Raw genomic sequence first — 12935 nt, 5'->3', positions numbered from 1 at the left:
GGTTAAGTGTCTGACTCTTGATTTCAGCTCAGGTCATGATCTCAGGGTTGCAAGAACAAGCCCGCATCGGGCTCCACACTGGGCATGGAGCCTGCTTGATTCTCGCTCTCCCTCTCCAACCAGTCCCTCCTCTCCCCTGTCCCAGCTCACTGGAGCTCTCTGTCCTCTCTCTCTCTCTCCCTCTCAAAAAAAAAAAAAAAAATCTTAAAAAGTGTTAACAGCTTTACTTGTCCCAAACACCTGTTTATTTTTAGGTGATCATATCTTTTATAAGAAAGACAGTAAACATTTAATTATAATTAGGATCACCCAGTTGATGCTGTATCATAATTTTTATCATTTTGTCATAATTTTATTTTTTTTGAAGATTTTATTTATTTGACACAGAGAGAGACAGCAAGAGAGGGAACACAAGCAGGGGGAGTGGGAGAGGGAGAAGCAGGCTTCCCGCCGAGCAGAGAGCCCAGTGTGGGGCTTGATCCCAAGACCCCGGGATCATGACCCAAGCCGAAGGCAGACGCCCAACGACTGAGCCACCTAGGCACCCCTCATTTTGTCATAATTTTGATTACCAGTCCAAGGACAAATATCTGAAGTAGGAACATAAGAATTTGTATTCCAATGATACAGGACTCAAAACAGGAACAATTAATTCTGGAACAAAAAGTTCATTCCGAAGAGGAGGCCAAATGCGGGTGTCTGGAAAACCAATTTTATGTCCCATAATGCACTGTAACAAGGAATTTGATAATGGGCACCTTCTCTTAGGACATTTAAAAAGGTGAGTATGATAGAATAGTGGTTGCTGAAGAGCAAGTGAGTTACAATGTGATTGCATAAAATGAAAGCATGATACACCTGTGCCATTGTAATCATAACTTTATATTCCAAACTCAGATTGTTTTGTGCTCTTATGATAGTTATTTTAAATTTACATTTCTTAGGTTTCCTACAAGGCTTAAAGTCAGATTTTTTTCTAGTGATATTCTATCTTTCAAGGCATATAGCCTTTAAGTATGTATTTATTTTTAATATGTCTCATAAAATTCTGAACAGATTTTTTATACTGATATGCAGTTGAATCAGTTTTAGAGAAATCCAGCCCATAAATACAAATTTCAAGAGACACAAAGCACTTAAAGATATTTGGTCTAGCCTAAAGAAAGCTAATATGGTATTACAAAACAAATGTTAAAGGCAAGCCAAATGTAGCAAAATTCATAATAAATATTCTATTTATGAAACCCACCTTATTAATTTACTGAATTTTCGAATAGTAGAGCTTGAAAAAGTAAATATCAAGCGAAGGCAATATTAAAGGCATTAAGCATTCTTACCTTCATAGTTTCTCCTTCTAATAGTTTAAAGATGGGAGTTGAGAGTTTGGGGGCTCTTAGCCATTATCATTTCCAGATATCTCACCCTACTTAGGCATTAACCTATCTATAAAGGCTCCTAGAGGGAGCTTCAGCATTCTACAAATAATTGGGTAGCATACCATATCTAAAGTATTTTTATTAAAAGTCTTCAATTGTAAAATGGCACATACTTACTAAATGATGAAAATGAACATTAAAGGGATTAAAAGCCATTTTTAAGAAACAGGTGTGTGCCAGAATCTTGACATGAGATTATTATTCCATTGGTTCATTCACAACTATTTGTGAATTTTGTGGTAAATAAGGCAAAAAGGAAAAGATGATGGCTCTATAATTTTCAAATTGGAATTTCACCATTTTATTGGATCTTGGGTACATTTTATTTATTTCATCCATTTTATTGGATCTTGTACTTTTGTGAAGTCTTGAGCTAACTATTGATCACTGTTTGAAGGGATTACATGGCATCAAGGAGCCATTTTGATATTTCTTGAAGATGAAAAACGTTATTTGGTATTTCAGTAGAAAAGTATAAATTTCTGAGTGTGTGTGTGTGTAAACAAATGAACAAATGCTTAACAAATGAAGCAACATAGTGTGGCTCCTAAAATGTGGACTTTTCTAATGTTACCTCTTCTTTTGCTGAGTAGGTTTGATCACTCTCCATGTGATCCAACAATTACACTACATGGACCATTCATCAATTCCTTTGCTTGTGTAGTATGTTACAAAAATTTTGTTACTCAACAGCAATATAGGGATCACCTTTTTGCTAAGGTAAGAAGAGCATGTCCTAAGGTAAGAGTAGGTACTTTTTCTAGAGAACCATGGAATTCGATATAGGTGTTTTCTTGCTGCTTTTAATCACCTACAGTCACCTACAATCACCGATCACCAAAGATACACATAAGGATCAAAATTGTGATTGTTTATGGAGAATAAAATGATTTGGAATGTTAAATTTTTGTGGACAGGTAAACTTGATTACTGAAAGCCAGCAGTCCTAAAGATTATCAAAGAAACCCTTCCCTTGATGGAGTTGTTCTGTGGAATTAACCTTGTTCAAGATGCTCATAATGAGAACTAGAACCTGGATCTTAAGTCCACTGCCTTTCACTGCCTGTTGAAATGTTGGAGCATGTAGTAAATAATGATTCCTTTATTAATGGTAGTATTAAGAAATCTAGTATTTAAAAGGCTATTTTATGTAACTCTCATTAAGCATTAAATCTCAAGGGATACAAGTTGATTCATGGCATATTCAAATCTGTATAATATACAGTTCTGTAATAACTGTTTACCATATTTGAAATTACATATCTTTAATGACTTATTAACATTACAGAATGTTAATTGTACAATATGTTCACTGTGGAAAAAAATTTTTTTAAGTTTTTATTTTAAACACTCAGTGCTCATCATGAAAAGTCCACTCTTTAATCTTCATCACCTATTTCATCCATCTCCATACCCACCTCCCCTCTGGTATTCATCAGTTTTTTTCTCTCTTGGTTTCGTGCTCTCTCACTCTCTTTTTTTCCTTTGCTCTTTTGTTTCTTAAATTCCACGTATGAGTGAAATCATTTGGTATTTGTCTTTCTCTGACTGACTCTTTTCACTTACCATTATACTCTCTAGCTCCATCCATGTTGTTGCAAATGACAAGATTTCATCCTTTCTGATGGCTAAGTAATATTCTGTTGTATATATATATACCACTTCTTTATTCATCAGTCAGTGGATACTTGGGCTCTTAACAATAATGCTGCTGTAAATATAGGGGTGCAGTATCCCTTTAAATTAGTGTTTTGTATTCTTTGGGTAAATACCCAGTAGTGCAGTTACTAGGTCAAAGGGTAGTTCTATTTTTAACTTTTTGAGGAACCTCCATGCTGTTTTCCACAGTGGCTGCACCAGTTTGCATTTCTACCAACAGTGCACCAGGGTTCCTTTTTTTCCACATCCTCTCCAATACCTGTTGTTTCTTTTGTTTTTGATTTTAGCCATTCTGACAGATGTAAGGTGATACCTCATTGTAGTTTTGATTTGCATTTCCCTGATGATGAGTGATGTTGAGCATCTTTTCATGTGTCTGTTGGACATCTGGATGCCTTCTTTGGAGAAATATCCTTTCATGTTTTCTGCCCATTTTTTAATTGGATGATTTCTTTTTTGGCCATTGAGTTGTATAAATTCTTTATATATTTTGGATACTAACCCTTATCAGATATGTCCTTTGCAAATGTCTTCTCCCATTTAGTAGGTTGCCTTTTAGTTTTGTTGATTGTTTCCTTCACTCTGCAGAAACTTTTTATTTTGATGAAGTCACACTAGTTTATTTCTGCTTTTATTTCCATTGCCTCAGGAGACACATCTAGAAAAATGTTGCTATGGCCAATGTCAGAGAGACTGCCTGTGCTCTCTTCAAGGATTTTTATGGTTTCAGGTCTCACATTTAGGTCTTCAATCCATTTTGAATTTATTTGTGTGTATGGTGAAAGAAAGTGGTCCAGTTTCATTCTTTTGCATGTAGCTGTCCAGTTTTCCCACACCATTTGTTGAAACTGTCTTTTTCCCACTGGATATTAATTTCTCCTTTGTTGAAGGCCATATAATTGTGGGTTTATTTCTGGGTTTTTTGTTCTGTTCCATTGATCGATGTGTCTGGTTTTATGCCAGTACCACACTGTTTTGATTACTATACCTTTGTAATATAACTTCAAGTCTGGAATTGTGATAACTCCAGTTTTGCTTTTCTTTTTCAAGATTGCTTTGACTATTCAGAGTCATTTATGATTCCATACAAATTTTAGGATTTTTTTTTCGAGTTCTGCGAAAAATGCTATTGTTACTTTCATAGGAATTGCATTAAATTTGTCGATTGCTTTGGATAGTTATCGACATTCTAATAATTTTTGTTCTTCCAGTCCATAAGCATGTAATGTCTTTTCATTTCTTTATATCATCTTGAATTTCTTTCATCGGTGTTTTATAGTTCTCAGAGTACAGGTCTTTCAACTCTTCGGTTAAGTTTATTCCTAGGTATTTTATTTTTATTTTTTTAGATTTTATTTATTTATTTGACAGAGAGAGACAGTGAGAAAGGGAACACAAGCAGGGGGTGTGGGGGAAGGAGAAGCAAGCTTCCCACTGAGCAGGGAGCCCGATGTGGGACTCGATCCTGGGCCTCCAGGATCATGACCTGAGCCAAAGGCAGATGCTTAATGACTGAGCCACCCAGGCGCCCTAGATATTTTATTGTTTTTCCTGCAGTTGGTTCAATATTCACAATAAGAGAAAGTATAAAAAATATCATTTCAGTAGATGCAGAAAAAGCATCTGTCAGTAAGAGAAAGTATAAAAAACATGATCATTTCAGTAGATGCAGAAAAAGCATTTGACAGTACAACATCCATTCATGATAAAAACCCTCAACACTGTGGGTCTAGAGGGAGCATAACCTCAACATAATAAATGGCATATATGAGAAACCCACAGCTGACATCTATTCAGTGGTGAAAAACTGAGAGCTTTTCCCCTAAGGTCAGGAACAAGACAAGAGGGGTGCCTGGGTGGCTCAGTCGTTAAGTGTCTGCCTTCGGCTCAGGTCATGATCTCAGGGTCCTGGGATCGAGCCCCGCATCGGGCTCCCTGCTCCGTGGGAAGCCTGCTTCTCCCTCTCCCACTCCCTCTGCTGTTCCCTCTTTTGCTCTCTCTCTGTCAAATAAATAAAATCTTTAAAAAAAAAAAAAAAAAAGAGGAACAAGACAAGAATGTCCACTCTAACCACTTTTATTCAGCATGGTACTGGAAGTCCTAGCCACAGCAATTAGGTAACAACAACAATAAATAAGAAGGATCCAAATTGGTAAGGAAGAAATAAAACTTTCACTATTTGCAGATCACATGATACTTTAATATAGAAAACTCTAAAGACTACCAGAAACTGCTAGAACTGATCAATGAATTCAGTAAAGTAGCAAGATACTAAATCAATGTACAGAAGTCGGTTGCATTTCTATACACTAATAATGAAGCAGCAGAAAGTAAAATTAAGAAAACCATCTGATTTACAACTGTACCAAAAACATTTATAAATATTTTTATATAAGTGTCTGAATTGTTATATAAGAAAAGCAGTGTGTTGTAAACATGAATTCTTAAATATTTGTTGAATAAATGCATAAATTTTAAATCAGTGAATAACATTCTACTGTATGAATATATTATAGTTCATCTAATTTCCTATTATATGTATCAATTGTTTCAATTTTTCTGTTATTAAAAACAATACCACTTTAAATCTCTTGGTAGCTAAAAACCTATAATAAATCACAGCTATGAGTACAGCTATATGCTGAGTGCTCTGAATCCTTGGGGATGGTCTTGGGGACTGCCAACACATGTGGTAACCTTGATATTGCTAAGAGGTTACTGTTGTAGGACAGTGATATGATGAAAATAATGCTTTATACTTTCAGAGCTAGAAGGACTCTTAATTCTAGAACCCAATTACTTCCCTTTTTAGGGACACCAAAGAGACAGAGTGATTTAGAATGGTAGCAGTGTTCAGGGTGGATTCATAGGTGCAGAAAGGTGACCAATTTAGGTGACTTATAGTAATTTGAGATGAAAAAAGGCTCTGTTTAGTTAATGGCATTTAGCATAAAGACCTTAAAGTTAATCTAAAAGAAATGATAGGGCTTTCTATTGTTGTGACAAAGGTTTGAGGAGAGAAAAGAAAAAGGATACAAGAGGACTGTATTATGTAATTTTTGGGGGCTTTTCAGGTGGTCACTAATATTCTACCTTTTTCAAAACTAGAGCCTTTTCAGGGCATGTTTTCCTATTCCAGGCCATTAGTGTGTTGTTTATTTTAATGAGCATATTTATCTTTTTTTCTTTAGTAAATCTGAATAGGTATTTTAACCTTAAAATTAATTCTCTCATTTGTGTTTTCCCAAATATCATTAATTTGTTTCTTTTTTTTTTCTGGGAATCACTCATTTCATGCTGTTTTACCTTGTCTCCAGGAAGTAAATTTATGATGTTTAGCCTTCTGGGAAGGATTATAATAAAATAGAACAAAGGCTTTGGTGTCACACAGACCTGGATTCTACTGTCACTTTTATTAGCTATATGTACTCAGAAGTTACTGAACATCTGTGAGCTTTATTCTTCGTCTCTAAAATGGAATTGTTATACTTACATGCAAGATTGATGAAAGTATAATACTATTATATAAAGCACTGAGGACCTAACATAGCTCTCATTGAATTCTCCTTATTAAGGGCGCCTGAGTGGCTCAGTTGTTAAGTATCTGCCTTTGGCTTAGGTCATGATCCCAGTGTCCTGGGATCGGGCCCCGCATCGGGCTCCCTGCTCAATGGGGAGCCTGCTTCTCCCTCTCCCACTCTCCCTGCTTGTGTTCCCTCTCTCTCTGTCAAATAAATAAATAAAATCTTTTAAAAAAATAATTCTCCTTATTATTCTTTGGAGAGTCCATCACAAGAACTCTAAAGGAAACTGGTATGCATTAGATTATAATTGCCCATCTTAAATCAGCCAGAAGAGGTCACTAGAAGATTGTATGCCTATGAATTCTATTTTGTAAGGCTGGCATTCTTCAATGAAAGCATGAAATGATCACAATTTGCATTTTTGCCTTGCTTCCCTCCTCTTTCCCTTTCATCTCCAATTTCTTCTGTCTGAGCCAGTGCTTCTTAAACTTTACACACTCATCGCTTGGGTATCTTGTTAAAATATAAGTTCTTATACTAGATCTGAGGTGGGGCCTTAGATTCAAGATTCCTAACAAGCTTGTAGTTGATGCCAGTGCTGCTGGTCCTTAGGTCACACTTTGAGTAACAAGCGTCTAGTTGGTTTTGACATTAAAGCCATTCATTGAGTATACCACTAGATAGCTTCCTGCTTTTCTCCCTTTTTGGTCGTGGTGGAGGGAGGTGTGGAGGTGGTGGAGAACATATTGTAAGCTCCAGTGTGCCTCAGTGTCATTTGTGGGTCAGTAGGGCCATTCTATCATTGAAAGTGATTTCTCCCTCTTATTAGCCCATCTTCCCTACCCTAGGCAATCTGTAAACTACTTTCTGTCTCTATGGTTTTGCCTTTTCTGGGCATTTCGTATAAATGGAATCCTATAATATGTGGCCTTTTGTGACAGGATTCTTTCATTTACCATAATTTTGTCAAGGTTCATCTATGGGTTTTTTTTTTATATTTTATTTATTTATTGGAGAAAGAGCACGAGCAGGGGGAGGGACAGAGGGAGAAGCTGACTCCCCACGGAGCAGGGAGCCCAATGCAGGGCTCGATCCCAGGACCCTGGGATCATGACCTGAGCTGAAGGCAGACGCTTAACCATTTGAGCCACCCAGGCACCCCAAGGTTCATCCATGCTGTAACATATATCAATACTTCATTCCTTTTTATTGCCAAGTAATGTTCCATTGTTTGGAAATATGCCACCTTTTGTTTATCAACTCATCAGTTGTTGGATACTTGGGTTATTTCTACTTTTGGGCTACTGTGAATAATGTAAACGTACAAGGCCTCATGTGGACATCTGTCTTCTCAAGTTAAATTTTGGGATCATTTGATAATTATGTTTAATTGTTTGAATAACTGCCAAATTGTTACCCAACACACTACCATTTTATTTTCTTAACAGCAATATATGCAGGTTCCAATTTCTCCACATTATTAACAACACTTATTGTGTGCCTTTTAAAACAGTCATCCTAGTGGGTATGAAATAATACTGTGGTTTAACTTTTTTTATGTATACAAATGTGTATGATGTATTTTATTTTAATATAATCAGAAATATAATCGTAGAAAGGAATTGAGTACTTTAACTTATGAGACTTCCTGTTTCCCACTCCTTCCCCTTCTTTGTACAGGGAAATATGCTATACTTTTGCAGTAGGTATATTTCAATAAAATTTTATGTAGAATCACATTCTTGTTCTACTGAGCAAACACTTTAAACAAGCTTTATATTGAATCCATTTATAACTCACAATTGAACTAAAAATTATTTTGTTAGCGTTCTTCAAGTAAGGGACATTTCTATAAATTTGTGTTTAGGAGATGCCTTTATTGCTCTCACTTAGAACCTTCTCATTGGAATGCAAAGTATCTTCTTGGATGTTATCTTCTGTGTGGCACTCACAACATTAAAATGGGGTGGGGAGTAGTGGAAAGAGCATGGAATTTATAACCAACATATAAGGCTATTTTGAATGGTAGTTTTCTCTCTTCCCAGGGTACTATTTGATTGGAGGGAAACTACATTTTAGTTTTCTCATTTGTAAATAATGAAAATAGTACTTTGTGGGATTATTAGATTTTGAACCCTAATGTGATGTTTTACATGTGCTCAATACAGATGTGAATTTCTTATTCCTTCTGTTGCATCTTATAAACACTACATATAGTATTTCTTTTTTTTTTTTTTTTTAAGATTTATTTATTTGTCGGAGAGAGAGCACAAGCAGGGGGAGCGGCAGGCAGGGGGAGAAGCAGGCTGCCTGCTGAGCAAGGAACCCAGTGTGGGACTCCATCCCAGGACCCTGGAATCATGTCCTGAGCTGAAGGCAACGCTTAACCAGCTGAGCCACCAGGCATCCCACATATACTATTTCTATATCCCTAATGTTAATGATAGTAAATTTAAGAAGACACAGTACAACTTTTAAGGCTATTATTATAAAGACCATTAACAAGATGTTAAATTATATTTATATACAAGCACACATACATATAAATATACACTTTAAAATATTTTCAGTTTTGGGTCAGCTGGTTGTCTCAGTCTGTAGAACACATGACTCTTGATCTTGGGGTCATGAATTTGAGCCCCACATTGGGGACAGAATTTACTTAAAATTTTTTTTATTATTATTTTTAGTTTTGAGATAGAGGAGCCTCTTAACCAAGTTTGGACACTTTCTGGACACTAGAAAAGACATACCTGTTTGACTACGTCAAAATTTTTAAATGACCACATACAAAATTAATAGATGTTTGAAAAATATTTGCAAAATGGAGCATGGCACAGTTAGTTTTGATAATGAAGAAAAGATACAAGTTGACCACAAGAGGAGAAAACAAAAATGATTGAAACAAAGGATATGAATAAACAATCCACGGAATATGGAATATCTATAGAATTGTATGAATTAAGTGCCCAGACTCACTAGTAGGAAATACTAATTAAGGTAGCAATGAGTATCACAATATCTGTCAGACTGCAAAAATGAAAAAATGATCTATAGGAGCTATTGTGCCAGGTTAAGTCACTCCTAGGGAATATGTAAATTGATAGAGCCTCTTTGAAAAACTATCGTATGGTATCCTTTAATATTCAAGTACTAAACCTTTTAACCCAATGGTGCCACTCGGAATAATAAGAAAACACACCTATAAATAAGGGTATGTGTTTAAGGTTGGTTACGGGTACCATTGTTTATAGTAGCAAGGGAAGAAAAGCCTGGAAATGAATAGTTGACTAAGTCTTAGTAACTGGAGTAGTTTGCTACCATTGAGAAGAATGAATTAGAGATATGCCAGTTGATTTTTGGGGATTTCCGTTAGGTATTGTGGAATAAGAGAAACTAAGCGGCAGAAGAGTCTGTAAGATGACAGTATTTGGTCAAACAATGGCACTCCCCTGTATGTTTATTTCTATATATTTTTGTAAATTATTAAGCATGGAGACATTTATGGAAGAACACATAAACGTAGGTTATATTGCAGAGTAGAGTGAAGAAGGAAAAATGGAAGAAAAAGTATATGTGATATGAAAACATTTATCCATTAACATAATATAGATGTATATAAAAAAAGGAAAAACATAAAAGTAAATGTATATTTATTGTCACAGAAAGATGGTCAAGTTTTTAAGAAAAAAATTTTTAATTCACATATGGAACCTCATTTATGATAAAAATTCCATAGTTCACACTCAGGGAAGAAAAGTTTTCATGTTAAAACCTGATACAGAATATTCCAAATAAATAAATTTTGAAAATTGATTTTAAAAGATTGAATATTGATTTTAGTTGTCTGTAATACGGCTTTGCCTTGTATTTTAGGAAGCTGCAGATGATGAACATAAAAACAACCTTCTTCCTCAGATTATTCAGTGTTTTGCGTGTCCAAATTGCTTCCTTCTTTTTAGCAACAAGGATGAGTGTTTGAAGCATATGTCTGGAAAGAATCATTTTCGTCAGAATTTTAAACTGGGTGGTATGTTAATACTCTCTTCTGAAAATTATTGAACTACTTTAATCTTTGCTGATTTACCATACTTCTCAGATAATTCTTGAGAAAACTTATCCTCACATTAGATTGAAAACATAGAAGTGAAAGATAGTCCTCATTTTTATTTTTCAAAAAAGATTTCTCAATATTGATCTGCACCTAACAGGTTTACTTACTTTGAGGAATGAAGAGAAACTTGGGAAGAAAATATTTATTTAGGATGATGTTTTTATATATCCATAATATCTGGGAAGTTGGATGTTACTCTGCATTTAAGACTCAGATTTTGAGCATGAGTTCAGCAACTTTTGCACTTAAGGCTAGAAAATTACTTCCCTTAGATTTTTATCACGTAAATAACAATCCTTTACTTATGCCAGCCAGTGTTGAGAAAGGCAAAGGGGAGGAAGGTTAGGTTGCTATCTACTCAAATCTTTGCAAGTTATAGTTTATTTTGTCTTTCAGATGACCAGGGGATAGCACATCCAATATCATTTCCGTCTTTTGCAAAGAAACTTCTGATCTCTCTGTGCAAAGATGTCCCATTTCAAGTTAAGTGTGTGGCCTGCCACCAGACACTACGTTCGCACATGGAGCTCACTGCCCATTTCAGGTTTGTACAGGATTAGTCGGGCTTAAGGGAATCCTTCCCTAGTAGCTCTTTACCAGAGGGAGGATTCAACAAATACTTTTCTATTTTATGTTTCTCTGCTTTTAAAGTGAGAATGTACATTAGTCTGGAAATTAATCAAATTTAGCATAATAAGAGAAGTTAAAGGTGTGGAGAACGTGGATATATTGATATTGCTGTGAATGTAAAATGAACTAACAGCTCTGTGTGTATTTTTCTCTGTGTGTTATGTGAGTAGTATGTATATAGGGGAGAAGCAGGTTAAAATAGAACCTTGGCTTTAAGTCAGCCAGAATGAAAAGTATCATATACATATGAAAGATAAAATTTCTGTGAAAGGCCAAATTTATCAAATAATCATTGGCTTTACAATGGAAATTATCAAGCAATGTACAATCCCCAGTGTACCTTTCACCCAGCTTCAGTAATTATCAACACATGGCAGTCATGTTTCATTTATATTGTCACCCCCTGCAAGTTATTATTTCAAAGTAAATCATGTCATTCTATCTATAAATACTTCAGTATGTAACTATAAATGGTAAGGACTTTTTTTTTTAATTCTATAATACTGTTATCACACCTTTAAAAACTGGTATTTTTTTAATAGCATCAAAAACTAGTCAGTTATCAAATTTCCCTGATTATCTCATGAAGTTTTTTATTTTACATTTGGTTTGTTGGAATCATGATCTAAACAAAGTCTGTATGTATTTTCTGTTTAGGTGCTGTGTCTTTTAGTCCGTTTTTCCTGTTATACCATTAAAATGTATTAAAAGTTTAGATCTACTAAAAGTATGACAATTGTTAAAGTTTAAATAAAACATTTGTTTAAATAAAACAATTATTTTCACAAACCTTCAAGTAAAATACGTTCTCAATAAACTTGAGGCAGTAGAATAAAATTCTCTGTATATACTCTGTAACTAAGTTTAACAGTCCTGGTTCTGTCTTATATTTCATGAGTTGAAATCCTGGTTCTGCCTGTTATTTTTATTCTTAATTTTTTATTATGTAAAATTTCAACAGAAATGGGGCGCCTGGGTGGCTCAGTTGGTTAAGCGACTGCCTTCGGCTCAGGTCATGATCCTGGAGTCCCGGAATCAAGTCCCGCATCGGGCTCCCTGCTCGGCAGGGAATCTGCTTCTCCCTCTGACCCTCCCCCCTCTCATGTGCTCTCTCTCTCTCATTCTCTCTCTCAAATAAATAAATAAAATCTTAAAAAAAAAGATTTCAACAGAAATGAAGTTAATAGTATACTGAACTTCCATTTACCCATTACCCCAGCTTTAATAATAATCAACACTGTCATTCTTGGGGTTTTTTTTTTTTTTGCATAAATTTATTTATTTATTTTTTTTAATTTTATTGTTATGTTAGTCACCATACAATACATCATTAGTTTTTGATGTGGTGATCCATGATCCATTGTTTTCGTATAAGATCCAGTGCTCCATGCAGTACGTGCCCTCCTTAATAATCACCGGGCTAACCAATCCCCCCTCCCCCCTCCCCTCTAAAACCCTGTTTGTCTCTCAGAGTCCATAGTTTCTCATGGTTCATCTCTCCCTCCAATTCCCGCCCCTCATTTTTCCCTTCCTTCTCCTAGTGTCCTCCATGCTATTATGTTCCACAAATAA

The 12935-nt window shown here is 35.3% G+C and overlaps 1 protein-coding gene across 1 annotated transcript; it reads left to right on the top strand.

Moving 5' to 3' along the window:
- Positions 1-19: 19 nt before the first annotated feature.
- LOC145719095 (E3 SUMO-protein ligase ZNF451-like) lies at positions 20-12096 on the top strand. Its single transcript, XM_081810614.1, has 4 exons — positions 20-781; positions 2030-2156; positions 10496-10649; positions 11130-12096. The coding sequence occupies exons 1-4, from the start codon at positions 690-692 to the stop codon at positions 11291-11293; spliced, it is 537 nt and encodes a 178-aa protein (XP_081666740.1). The 5' UTR covers positions 20-689; the 3' UTR covers positions 11294-12096.
- The last annotated feature ends 839 nt before the right edge of the window (positions 12097-12935 follow it).

This window comes from Leptonychotes weddellii, unplaced genomic scaffold (assembly GCF_054177405.1).
Source record: "Leptonychotes weddellii isolate Sample4059 unplaced genomic scaffold, ASM5417740v2 HiC_scaffold_3023, whole genome shotgun sequence".
NCBI lineage: Eukaryota > Metazoa > Chordata > Mammalia > Carnivora > Phocidae > Leptonychotes > Leptonychotes weddellii.
The sequence above is the reverse complement of the archived record's forward strand: the minus strand, read 5'-3'. Positions and strand labels throughout refer to the sequence as shown.